Source organism: Phaethon aethereus (assembly GCF_964289735.1).
Source record: "Phaethon aethereus genome assembly, chromosome: 2".
Classification (NCBI taxonomy): domain Eukaryota; kingdom Metazoa; phylum Chordata; class Aves; order Phaethontiformes; family Phaethontidae; genus Phaethon; species Phaethon aethereus.
The window spans coordinates 140,689,090-140,702,763 of NC_138582.1; the positions used below are offsets into that span (position 1 = coordinate 140,689,090).

The 13,674-nt window shown below is 42.1% G+C and overlaps 1 protein-coding gene across 1 annotated transcript in view; it reads right to left on the reverse strand.

Moving 5' to 3' along the window:
• The window catches only part of SCIN (scinderin), a gene marked incomplete at its 3' end in the record, with an annotated part of 52,047 nt that extends 39,027 nt beyond the window's left edge, over positions 1–13,020 (reverse strand). Inside the window, exons 1-3 of the mRNA XM_081996502.1 lie at positions 12,489–13,020; positions 7,964–8,118; positions 6,253–6,414 (exon numbers count right to left, since the gene is read on the reverse strand). Of these exons, the coding sequence (XP_081852628.1) occupies positions 6,253–6,414; positions 7,964–8,118; positions 12,489–12,687 (516 nt within the window). The 5' untranslated portion in view covers positions 12,688–13,020. The remainder of the gene's footprint in view (positions 1–6,252; positions 6,415–7,963; positions 8,119–12,488) is intronic.
• Positions 13,021–13,674: the final 654 nt, after the last annotated feature.

The window sequence follows — 13,674 nt, forward strand, 5'->3', positions numbered from 1 at the left end:
CTGACCTTCAGTTTTTTAGGAACTGACATATATTAAAGTTGCCCAGAGAGGTGGTAGATGCCTCATCCCTGAAAATATTCAAGGTCAGGTTGGGCAGGACTCTGAGCAACCTGATCTAGTTGAAGATGTCCCTGCTCATTGCAGGGGATTGGACAAGATGACCTTTAAAGGCCCCTTCCAACCCAAAGATTCTATGATATATATTGAGAAGAATGTTTGGACCGAACCGGATTAATCCAGGCTCTGGAGACATTTTTCTCCTTAAATTAGTCAATGTTTTTTCCTGTCTTGACTGTTGAATTCTTGATACAGGCAGGGAAAATAGAAAAATCATTTCACATATGCATCAAATCTGCCTTTTACATTTGTTGAAACTGTAACACAGTGAACCATTGAAAGTTGTGGAGTTTTGATAATCCAAAACAAACTCTGAATTCATTCAGCCAGAATCCTGCTGAGGCCACCACAAGCCAGGCCCTGGTATAAGTACAACAGCATCTTTGTAATCAGTCTTGGAGTCTCCCATTTGATTCAGCTGGAACAAATTGTCAGAGTAAAAATAAGTCAAATGTACCACAGTCATACACTTACTACATTCATTTTCCCTCTCACACCTGTTTTGCTAGTATATTCTGGGAATAGCTGTTGCTAAACCACAGTGCATTAAAGGGTGAGTACCAGGATGATATTCATTCTAAATGACAGCAGCTCAAGCAGCAAAACTTCTGGATTTCCTACAGCATCAGGAAGTAACCTAACTGAATCCTTGTGCATACATATATGTCCTGTCCACCTGAAGCTTTAATGATGTTTTCTGTTTCAGCTTCTTTTCTGCTTACAACTGGGGGCAAGGGGAAGCTTCCCAGTCCATAGAGTATGAAGAAAAATTACATACCCTGAATACTCTAACTGAAGTGGGGGAGGGGGGGGAAGGGCTTAATATTTATTTTTTTCCATCTGATGACTTTGTCACTATAACAATTTCCAGAATGCTGGAGCCGTAAAAATAATTGGTTCACAGATTTACAGAAAAATGCTTACTAAGATACACTGTGCATAGGTATAACCACATTTTTAAGCCATTAATAAGTCCATAAAGTTAATAAAGAACTAAAGCAGTTGTTCTAGCTCTGCTACTTGTTTGGCAACTCCCTGTGGCAGCATGAGCGACAGTTTAACTCTCAGCTGGGGGAAACTGGGGAAGAGGTTAGTTGTAGGAGAAACATGTGAATGAAAAAAAATGGAAAAAGGATATGACTAGTCAGTTGTTAGTGCCAGGGAGAGCAACTAGAAAGAGAAACTTATAGTGATGAACCCCAACATGCAAGAATCTGCTTTTCCAGTCCTGTTTATACCCAAACAGTGACTTTATTAAAGCAATTAATATGCTGATTATGATCTGGTTTCTCTAAAGGAAGAGAAGCAAAGCCACCTAGAAGAGACAGGGCAGGAAAGAGGCAGGGAGATTACAGAAGTAAAGCTACAACTGTGCTTAAGGTTGCAGTGTGATGCTGAATCATACCCCATAGTCAGAATCATAAAGCAAGTATCTGTCCTCTTGGTCTTCTACCATTAAAAAGCAGAAGTTAATTTTCTTTTTTTTTTTGAATATAATTTCGTTTATAGCAAGTTAACAGTTTTTATGAAAAGCAGCTGTCAAAAAAGCCAGCCTTTTCTCTTGGTGTATTTTTTCTAGCGTCTTTGTGCAAGACAGCAATTTTTCCTTTTGACATACCTATTATGTCAGCAGTTCAAGTAGGAGCATACTGACTGATACATGATTACAGCAGCTTTATTCAGTCTGATACTTTTGAGTTCCAGCATCATAATTTTCGTTTGTGATTCATGGAGCCCTTGAGAAGTACATACATTGATTGCTGGCTGGAACAACAAGTTGTTTTTAAGCACACCGCAGGCTCTTAAATTTCAAACTAGCCACCTCTTGGATGTTTATAAATCAGTTTATAAGCCCCACTGTAGGAATGGGAAGGATGGGCAACTGAGTGCAGTTTACCTTCAGTCTTCACTTAACTTGAGATATAGTTATCACCTCACCATTGGCATTCTTCCTTTGGGAAGAAGGGTAACGTTTCATTAGCAGAACTTTGTACTGACAAAACTTTGCAGCCTCAATCAGGCCCAAGCTCAGAATGGCTTGTTACTTATCACACATTTCTCTTCCTGCCCCCTTTTAACAGTTGTTTCCTAATTTCTTCCAGGATGCTGAGTGGCACACAGCCCTCTCCCTGCCCTCTGCATTCCCTTGGCTCATAGTGCTGCTGCTGCCTCCCATCAAGAGGAGAGTCAGCCAGAGAGAACCAAGTCTTGCATTTTACAAAGCTCTATCTGAACAAATGTGTATAGACTATTTTTGCTGGTCATTAAGGATACAACTTTAGACAGCCTTCATACAGCAGAGATTCCCAAACTGAGCTGAGTAGCTTTCAAGAAAATCAGCTGATCTCTTCATGGTTTTTTATTGTATTGCTACTCCCATTACTTCTGCTCCATGTTTTGGTAACTACCCAAATTATCAACATGTCTCAACATTCACATTTGTACATCACCAATGTACATAGGGTAAACTTGACAATACTGCTAAGTTTCCTTCCCACTTTAAACCAATCACTAAGAAAGTTGAGAAAAGAGATTAAAGTCTTTAGCACATCTTATCAGACATATACAAGCTATATTAACTTATGCATCTGGATAATACTAAAATAGCCTGGGAAACAGTGTGTATGTTATTCACTGAATGGCACAATGCTTAATCTATTTCTTTCCCTTCCATGATCATTCTCCATGCCCTCTCATGCTCCTTGCTGTTTGAGAATTCATCTTGGTGATGGAGAAAGAAAGAGGGATGTGGCTAAGGGGAGGTGGCTGAAGCATGGAGTGATGCAGGGAGAGCCACATCTGGAGGTGAAAAGGAGAGCACAGAGCCAGGCCAGACAATTTATGGCCACCAAGAACTGCCAAACCCACCCTGGTGCCTCTCAGGTGGGACACCAGGAAGAGCTCAGCACCCTCTGGCCAAAAGGACAGGATGGGAAGCGTGGCAGAAGACCACAGCTGCTGGGAGGACTTGAGCACAGCTGTGCCAGGACAGGATGTGCTAAGCAGTACCCAACAAGGTAAAGTGTCTTTTACATCAGGCCTGTACAAAGCCTTCTCAGCAACTGCCCTGCACTTGTCTTGCCTGCCCTGTCCCAAAGGCTCCTTACAAGTTTGTCAAGGAGGTGTCATGGAAATCCCTTGTAGAAAAAAAAAAATCATAAATCAAGAGTCTGGCACCCTCCTGGATTACTCATTGCACTGGAACATCAGTCTGGCGGTCACAGTGCTCATGTCATGGTCTTACAGAAGATTTTTACCCACAGCTAATGACTCACTGCCATCTGCAGCTATCTTCTGTTCCAGCCTAGAGGGTTCAAAGGAGGCAAAATAAGACTTGGTCAGGATATTTGAAGTGCTGTAAGTGTGGGTTATCTAGGTATGAGGTAACCATCAGAACCTGAACTGTAAATATGTGAACCTAGCTGGAAATGCACACAAATGCTTTCTACCTAAGGCATTATCACCGAGAGAGAAACCTTAGTGACTTGAATGATTTTATTCCTGATCATTATTACTTAATTTTCCCTTATCTGTTCAAATCACATATTTAAAATACCTCTGTAATTGAGCTCAGTGGGAAAACAGAAATGATGTTTCATTATATTAGATAAGTGGCTTGATAAAATGTAACAGGAAATGGACTGCACCAGCAGTTTTGCAGTGACATGGAGACCATCCTCCTGGTTAGCTAAGAGACTGGGGAAAGCAAGTCTTGGAAATACATCTTATTTGATATGCTACAATAATTTGATATTAAAAGCACTGACCATAAGCTCATTATTTTATGCAATTACTGCCCATTATTCTCAGACAATGATTCAGTAGTGCCCTGCAATAAAATAAATCCCAAGACTCTAGAGCAACCCTATTTAAGATTCATTTTATTTCAATTATTAAGTAAAGGAATCTACTTGAGCCAATTTCTTTTTTTTTTTTTTTTTTTTTACAAGGACCCCTAAATTCATTTAAGAGCTCCTGTAAAGACTCACCCATTTACAATGGGCCTCTAGTCATGGAAAATTTCAATCTGAAATACACTTATTTCAGCTTGAAGTATAGTTCTTGTAAAACTTGCTCAAGATTTCCACTGTGACAGTGTATTTTCTACCACATCTATTTCTCTACAGGCACCTACTAGACTTAACAGATCTTGAAGCATGTCACACATTGCCTTTTCATCTCCCACAGGAAAGGTCCGGTTTACATAATAACCTATGATGAAATTACTACAAATTTCTGGATGATGAAACACTTTCTTCCTTAACTTGTTAATACAGTCAAGAAAACCCATGCCCATATACCACTGACACAGCAAGACCAAGAACTGTTATTAGTCATGCGATTTGACTGACATTTCCCATAGCACAGTAAAGAGATCTAGATGTTGTTCACATCTAATTTTTCTTCCCACAAAGGCACAGGGTTGCATTGCTGCTTGAAGTCTGTCTTGTCAAACATGAAATCAGAAACTAGAGTGATGCTATACTAAAAAAGAAAAAGGCTCACAATGTACATTCAGTATTAGAAATCAAGACTATAAAGCCATATTACATCTAAATTGCTTACTGACAGTGATGTCCCCTCAACAAATCTCAAATCTCATCAAAAGGGATGAGCCCCAAGCTATACATGTACCACCACTATATACACATAGTGCATTTCACTGGTGTCGTTGCCATGTCCACAGTGTGACCTGAGTAATTACTTTAGGTGAACTGAGTAACTGTGGCACAATAAGGGTCAGGACAAGTCAAATTCATGGAGTACACCCAGTTCCACAGGGTGTCCATGGGAGGTTAACTCCAAACTAGAAAACTATCAGCCTGCCTGCAAAAGCAGCACTTTCTGTCAATGTTTAGTTCCAACTTTCCCGTTTCCCCTGGGTTAACTCTGAAGGAGAACAGATGATTGGAGTCTCCTATGCATCCTAAATACAAAGTGACATGGAGAGATAGCTGTTTGGTTACTGATCACTTGGCTGTTTCAGATGATTAGACCACAGTGCCATAAGAGGAATGAGATAACATTAGGAAAAAAATGGTTTTTCTGTCTGAAGGCTGCTAAGCATGATAAAACCTAACAGACATGATCAATATAGCTATTTGATACCAATATCAAGATATCTTCAATTTTCAATTGGTATCTTGGTACCAATATCTACCAATATCAAGGGATACCTACCAATATCCCTTATCACACCAAGGGATGCTTTCAGAAGAAACAACCAAACCTGTAACATGGGTTCAGAATAGCTCCTCTTTTAAAGAGGTCAGGGAACTATTCTCTGAAATCTTGCTGAAGTGGCTGACCACTTCCTTGTGAAGCACTACAGTTAAGACCAACTGCAGTTTCTGCCTTGCAGATAAACTATTTTCTTTCATGCGTTCTTAATTTTATACGTATCAGCATCTTAGGCATGGGAATAATTTCAAACAGCTAACTAGCATCTAACTAGCATGGACTACATCCCAGCTGCTACTTTTAGAATTCATTTTAAAACTTCTTGATACTAAGGTGACAGTACTATACTTTAAGTCATGTGAAGCAAGCAAAATTATCTTATCTGTCCATACGCTTCTGCACTAAGTCTCTCTACTTGCTTTCAGCAGAAAGCCTTGAAGTATGGGATTGCTTCTCAAGTGATCTCTTTAAATACTCAAGTAGTTTTATAACACATTGTATGACAAGTTTATTATGACACTTCTTTTGCATTTCTTTATGGTCAGTTGTCATGATCAAAGTTTTATGAATATGAAGAAATGCTCTTCAGAGAAAGGTCCGATCTGTTCTGCTCTGAACCCTAGCACTGATCCCATTCAGCTGGTAGACAGTGTCAAAGTCAGGACTTACTGTGAACAGCTTAAGGTTCAAACATCAGTAGTAAAATATCCCAATGCCTTGAATGGGAAGAGAACTGTTTCCTGAAGGATAATCTGTGCATAATTCAGAAAGCATTTAGGGCAGTTTTGAACCTTCAAAGTGTTGCGACCCTGAAACTGATTTTCTAAAGCAGATTCTTCCTGTCAGTTTGCGTGAATGACAAAATCAGTTGTGGATTTTAAGGGATGATTCAGACCTTAAAAGTGATGCTGCATGCCTTACTTTTCAATGTGTTTTGCTCTACTAAAGACTTACAGTTCCGAGGTCAATAATGAAGCAATCTCCTCTGTTGAAGCTGGTCCAAGCCAGAGGGACTTCTGTGGCTCTTACAACTCTCCGGCCCTTGATATGCAGAAGCCTCTGAGCACTCAGATCATTAGTAACAACATGATTAAATCCAGAGGCAACACCACCTGCCTGAAAAAAAACAAACCAACAAAGTAGCAAGCTTTATTTCAGTTTGATTTCTGCAAATTTACCTTTTTGCTACAGCTGAGGAGCTAGCAGGGGGAAAAAAAAAAAGCTTATGCAGTGAGAGGTGAGCCAAAATAATACACTGTTTAATAGTGCTGACCACAGACCAGACAGACTCGGGGAACACTGCTACTGCTGAACTCGGGTGTGAGCCTTTATCTGAGGGAGCAGATGTCACTCTGCTTCAGAGGGTTTTCAGATGAGTGGGGAAGGGGAAAGCACAGGATTTACAGCACTTTCCTGCATCATCCAGAGGATAAAGTAATGCTGAACCACATTGTTAGGACAAAAATCAGCAGGTTATCAAATAAGGACTGAGGGAAAGCAGAGGAATATGCAGCTCCTGTACAAGTTTTCACAACTTCCTTAAATTCAGAGGTCTGAGGGTTTTTAGTGACTGGTTATGTATAGAGGGAGGAGTCATTCCACAGCAGCTCTGTAATTTTCTGAAAGGACTATTTGCAATTTAGGAGGCAACCTAGCAAAGAGCACCAAACTGGGGGAAGCGAGACCAAACTATTGATTTACAATCAGTAAAGAGTTACGTTTCAGTCTAACTTATTCTTGTAAACCGGCTTGGCTCTCTGCCTCTGAGGCAGCATTCTCCACTCCTCCAAGAGACCCAGACCTTGGCTTGGAATAGAAAGTGTCTCTTGAAATTACAAAGGAGAAAAAAAAAAAATGTAAAAGAGTGGGCAGGTCACTGTCAAGCTCTCTTACACAAGACTTAAAAGCTTCAAACTGGTTGTGTAGACTGTTGCAAGTTACAAACCTCCATAATGGGAAAAAGGCTGACTGAGCGATGGTTCTCAAAGCTCCTACTACAAGGAGATTCCCAGGAGATGCATTATTTTATTCTTAGAAGATGTCTTTAAAAGTTTCCTTCCAAAGATTCTGCTTCTGGCAGTGACACAAAGAGAAGGCTGACACTACAGCTTTTTAAAGTATAAATTTTCACTAAAAGTATTTAGGAGGTTTTTTTACCTACCTCAAAGGAAAAAAAACCCATGCAGTAAGACTGCAAAAGCACCATTTTTAGACTAAAGTGAGGTTTTGGTCTTTTCAACTCTGCTCATGTTTTTAACCACTTAAGCACATTGGGTTCTGCATTTGAACAAAATGATTCAGTCTAGAACATCAAAATGGTCTCTGTGAAAATTACTGCCTCCCAAACACCGAAAGTCCCTACTGTGAGCTGCCTTAGACAAACAAGTGTGAAATCTCAGGATAGCTTGATTTGTGGGGAGGAAGGGGCAGGGGGAGACCACTGGGACAGGTTTTCAGTTATCAGAAGAGGTACTGGTAAGCAAGCTGCTGCTTTCTGTACGAGTACTGGGACTCCTGTAGTTTAGGATAGGTAGTTCAGATCTAAAACCACTAAACATTAAGAACAAATTTTTAAACTTCCAGTAACAGATACAAAGCAGAAGATTTTATTTGGGGGCTATGTTACATAAATTTTTAGAATATATTTTGACAGATGGCTTTTTACCTTGTATTTAATTCCTCCTTTGAAGTAGCCCACAAACTCAGTAGACTCATATCCTTGAATTTCTCTACACTGCACAGGCTTTCCTCCTAAATAGTCACCCAGTTGAACTGCGAAGATAGCTGCGGCTGTGCTTTCATCCTGGGTACATTCTTTCCCTGAAATAATAGGAAATACTATGTCTATAAAGCACTAATATAACTTATTAGAATTCTGTTGGAGAAATTGTTTCTGTGACAATCAGGCACTGCCTTCAGCAGGTTGTACAGTCCATGTGATGCTTTGTTGCATGATATACATCAACCTTGTTCACCAAATGCATGACCATCCAGACCACTTCTTAACTACTTGTAAAACTGGATTCATAAGGGAAAAAAAAGTGAAAAATACCCATTTGTCTTCTCTCAGCCTCTTTGAATAAAACATTTTAATTAAGTGAGTTTAGCATGACAAGTGTCTACAGTAATGATTTTAGGACTTTGAATTGAAGTGCAAAAGACCAAGGAAGGTCATGTCAAAGGACTGATTAGATGGTAAACCATGTATTTATGCTAAGAGCAACTCACCAAGCCATAAGCAGTCCTATTGACACTATAATGCAAGAAAAGGATATTTTGCTTAGATATGTTTTATTAGATTGCCTGGTACAGTTGGGAGAAAGAAAAGCAGCTTTGGGGCTCAGATATTTGCTTCATGAGGTCACACTGTTTTGTACCATTTAGAGATTAGCCTCTTCTCAGGCTCAAGGCCTCCTTAACTAGTGTGTTGATGGCCTAACCACACAGCAAACTAGGATGCATATTAAAACAAAACTTTTAGCATGGGCCCATACATTTTCAGCAGCTTTGATCATTTCAAGAAAACTGGAAATAAGATTAAGTCTCAAAATTTTGGCTTCTCAAGAACTTTTGAAGAGTAAAGGAAGGCAAGGTTTTCCATTTATTTTTTATTTTTTCTTTTCAAATAAGAGAGAGATGCTGGTATACAAGCAAGAGTTCTCAAGAGCAGCTTCTCAGTTACATTAACCATTTCCTTGCTTCTAGGTGACTCAGTGGAAAAATACCATAGAGCACCAGACAGTCCAGAGAGAGATACCTCTCACAGGCTGTGGCAAAAGGGGAAGCGTGTAGTGAGGTCTTGGTGTCACCTCACAGCGTTCTGAGTTATTGGTGTCACAGGAAGCCTGTTGGTAAGGTATTAGGAAAGAATAAAGCATGGGAGAGGGGGAACAGGGATGCCTAAGGACATCACTGACCTAGCTCCTCTCAAGGAGAGAGAGTGCCCTATTCATGGCCAAGCAGTACAAATGCCACAAGGCAACTGCCCTTCACCCACCAACTGTGCTTCATCCGACAGCAGTGTCACCACCACCACAGCTTTTGTGGGGACACAGGTGCAATGGAAGCCCCCAGAAAGCAGCAAAGATGAAACAGAGAAGGGATACAAAGAACAATGGAGGCATAGGGAAGAGCATGAGGCCTGCCCAAAAAAGGTAAAAAAACATTACTGAAAGCAGGATGTAACACAAGAACCTCTCAAAAAAAAAAAAATCCCCATCACTCAGTGATAGAAGAGCTTGCTATGTAGCAATATGCTTTCTCAGACCTGGGTACCACCTTAAAGTTTTGGGGTTTGTTTCTTTTAAATGGGGTTATTAATGTCCATTAGGACTAGATCCTTCATATTTATTGCAAGCAATTAGACAACAGGGTTCGGGGTTGAAGAAAACTGGTTTTGGAACAGTGTTAGAGATGAGAATAACTACCACACTGTCTCACAGCTGGTATGCAATAAAACACTCCGTGAAACCCTGTTAAGAAAAACAACATATGATCATCAATCCAAGTGTAGGTTATTCAAGCTTGTATGAGAAACAGATTTATCTTATAGTCTGAGGCACGATTACAAATAAACCAGAGTATATAAGAAAAAGAAAATTTTTTACTAGACTAGATGCTGGTTCACATGGATACATCTTATCACTTAATTTCTGGGTACAAGGGTTAAAAAATAGTTTTAAAACACCATGCATGATTTTATTAAAGATATTAAGTGGGGCATAGTCAGTGTTACTGCCAACAAGTAGCCTCATACTGGCATAATACATGCTGTTTCCACTAGTGATAGTTTCAAGTCAAGACAGTTCCCTTAGGATTAGTAGTTTAGCTACTAAGACATCCCTCAAGTGCCAGCGCAGACAACCACGCCAGGATCTCTAAGCAAAGTTAAAAGGGGATACAGCTACCACGACACAGATCCACATTGATTGCTTGGCCATGCCAACACCATTGCAGCACCCGAACTAGCTTGTTCAGAAATTATCTGACCTGGACAGCACTTCACAGTATGTGAAATATTTGGTAAAACAGTGGCTTTTGCATAGGAAGCTTTAGGCCAATAGAACAACTATTTGGTCACTTTAACCCTAGGATGCCAGTCATAGCACAAGACCATCCTCCCATGGTCTAGACCTCCTTCTAACACCTTGGGTATGCCCAAGCAAGGTATTAGGAGGAAGTGTGCCACTATATAATATGAAAATTCAATGCTCTACTTTTATGATAAATTTGGGGTGTTTTTTGGTGAAGTCAGAATCTGTGCTGACTGAAAGCCACTGTATGGTGCCCACACAATAAAACATGCCACAGATGACAGGCAGGAGTAGAACTGTGTCACCAAATGGCAAGGCCCTTGTAAGTATTTAAGTCCAAAGTCTGTAGGGTTTCCACCAATCTAATTTCACAAGAGTTCTTTCCATCCCAAAGTCTGACTGATAATGACTGCTATAGCTGTTCAGAGATGGCTTATGGGAGGTCTTCAGAAAGACCCTATTGAGGTCATCCTAGCCCACAGGTTATACAGCCTTTGCTAATGAGGGAAAAGTTTGTTGTGCATAACAGGGGTGAGAATCAGTCAGTAAAAATACCAAAATGATTCAAACTCTTGCCCTGGCTGTGACCACCCTTCCCCATACACCATGTATGAAGTTCTGCTCTCCTGTTGCTATTAAGCTTACAGCAGTGCTTGAGCATCTCCGCCCCACTACTGGAGTATCTTGCAAGCAGGAAGGGATTTCCCAGCAGTTAGCCCAGCTGCTGCCAACCCGCCAACTGCATAAGAACAGTGTGTGCCCAGATTACCTGAAGCTATTTACAATATCCACATATCACCACACAGCAGGAGATGTGCATCAGTGTGTACAACTAAAGGTCTTTCGCCAACAGCAAAGAGGTTTTAATTAGTGCAAATGTCAGTCACTGTTTTGACTTCACTTCCAGTTGAAAGGAGTCCTTGCATCTTTCCCTTAGAAGTGTCTACTATACCTTAACTACTACAGAGACAGTTCAAACTTCATTAACAAAGGTCTAAATAGCCAAACCCTGCTATTAACTAGCAGTGCTGTTGAAATAAGAACATCTGCCAGAAATTAATTTACGCTGCCATCTATGATTATACTCTTGTCAGAGACAGACACTATCCCACATGCCAGCTGGATAACTCATAGCACACGCAAAACTAAGCAAGCTTCAAACGTTTATGCAGAAACAATCCGAGCTTTATCTGCTATTCTTTTTCAATGCATCCAAGAGTACAATGAGAACCACAGCAATTCAAACACATTAATGTTAATACACATTGACCTGACTTTATGTGCATTCACTGAGATGATTGCCTACGAACACAAACCTGATGGTGAAACAAAAGCAAAATAATTGATTTCAGTCAACTACACAGCAACCACTGCGGTTGGATGACTTGGTGACCAGACAAGGAGGTCTCAGGAGATCTCCAGAAGATGAGGAAGTCACCTGAAATGCATCCTTATGTCAGACTTCTATTTTGCTGTAAACACTGTGCTAGTAAAGGCTGAAGGCAAAAGGTAGCAGCCCAATTCCAGTGTTCCCAGTTGCTTCAGGAGGGGCTTTACTAGGCTGTCAGACTGATATTAAAGACAAGGTTTTACAGAAGACATGTTGACTTTGCCTCCCATCTCTGTTATCAGAAAGAAAACTTAATCTAGCTGAAAAAGACAACAACTGGACAGAAAGCAGTGCAACAATGCCACAGTGAGATGGCTGAGAAGAAATTTTGGTCCTAGTGGAAACAAAGGCGAGAAAACTCTTCATTGGAATGAAGGCAGGATTGCACTTGCGAGTCTCGGTTGGATGCAGCCAAGCCTCGACTTTAACCCTCCAGCACTTTTCCAAACTAACATCACAAAGCAAGCAAATATCCACCTTCCTATTATACCCCACTTTCTCACAGCCCCAGAGCCCCACAGCACCACCACATCAGAAGCAGCGAGGCTTGGCATCAGCCGGATCCTTGGCTGTAGCCCTCGTTTTATTTAAGCGCCTCAACTTGGCAGCTGCCCACAGGCAGCCCTCCGTGAAAAGGGAAGCGAGGCGGGGGAAAAACGCATCTCCCGATCCCCTGGAGCCCAGCGAAGCCGCAGGAAACTTCAGCGACAGCAAGGGCAGGCACCGCACAGCCCCGGCCCGAGTCCCCGCGCCGCCCCGCTGCCTACCGAGCCAGTAGTGCAGGCGGTAGGCGGCGGCGGCGCCGCGGCGGGCGGTGTGCAGCACCAGGTAGGCGTCCCCCACGAAGAAGTCGCCGTGGCGGCCGGGGGGCACGGCCACCAGCTCCAGCCGCTCGACGCGCCACACCTGCAGCCCGCTCCGCTGCCCGGCCTCGGCGAAGGCCGGCGGGGGCCGATCGGGGGCCATGACGAGCAGCGGGGAGGCGAGAGGCGGCGCGGCTAGCCGGCCCGCACCGCCTTTATAGCGCTCGGCCCGGCCCCCCGGGCGGAGCGGGGCCAGCCCCGCCCGGCAGCCGCCCCGGGTGGGGAGCCCGCCGAGGGGCGCGGCGGGTCCCCGCAGGGCACCGCGTGTCCCGCCGGCCCCCGCTGGCGGCCGCGGTGCGGGCTGGCTGAGGTCTTATTTGTTCGTTTTTAACACGTCTGCGAAACTCACCCGGCACCTCGTTTCTTTCTGTGCCCCGAAGCCGTGGCAGAGATGAAAAATCAGCCTCACTTGCTGCAAATGGGTATTTTTTCTCAATTCTAAAATGAGAAGGAAAGAAAAAAAAAAGGCAAGAAAACAAAGCACAACCGGCCTCCTCCTGTGCAGTTTGCTTATGTAATTATCACATCTGCCTTGTTTTTGTAAGCTGCTCATATTAGAATACAAAGAGTTTCTACAGCTTGCGCTTGCTGCTGGGCTCTGTTTTTATCCCAGATTGGAATGGCAGAGCATAGCTCTCATTCTCCATCCAGTAATTTCATTCTGTTTGTCCACTATTGCCAAGGAATCTTTTTGTTGGGGAAAAACATCTTGTCTCTTTTTGAAGATTCCAGAGGCCCAGAATTAATATACATTTCCCCTTCTCAGATAATGGAAAGCATTGTGCTGGTGCTGTTCCACCACCATGTGCCAGCAACCCAAAAGGTTTAAACCGACTTCCTTCTTATCTGTCTCCTTTATAAATGGTTGGTACATCATCCTGGCAGGTCATTACAACATGAAAATTAGAGCAAATCACTGTTTTCAGCTGATATTGATAGGAGGTAGATTAACCTGTGTAGGATAGAGGTAGATACAGCTCCAGCTGTCACTATATCAAAAGATACATTTGAGAGAGGGTTTTTTTTTTAGGTTCACCATCTTGTCCACCTGGATGAGTTTTGAAGCTCATGATTTCCCCACTGCATTGTT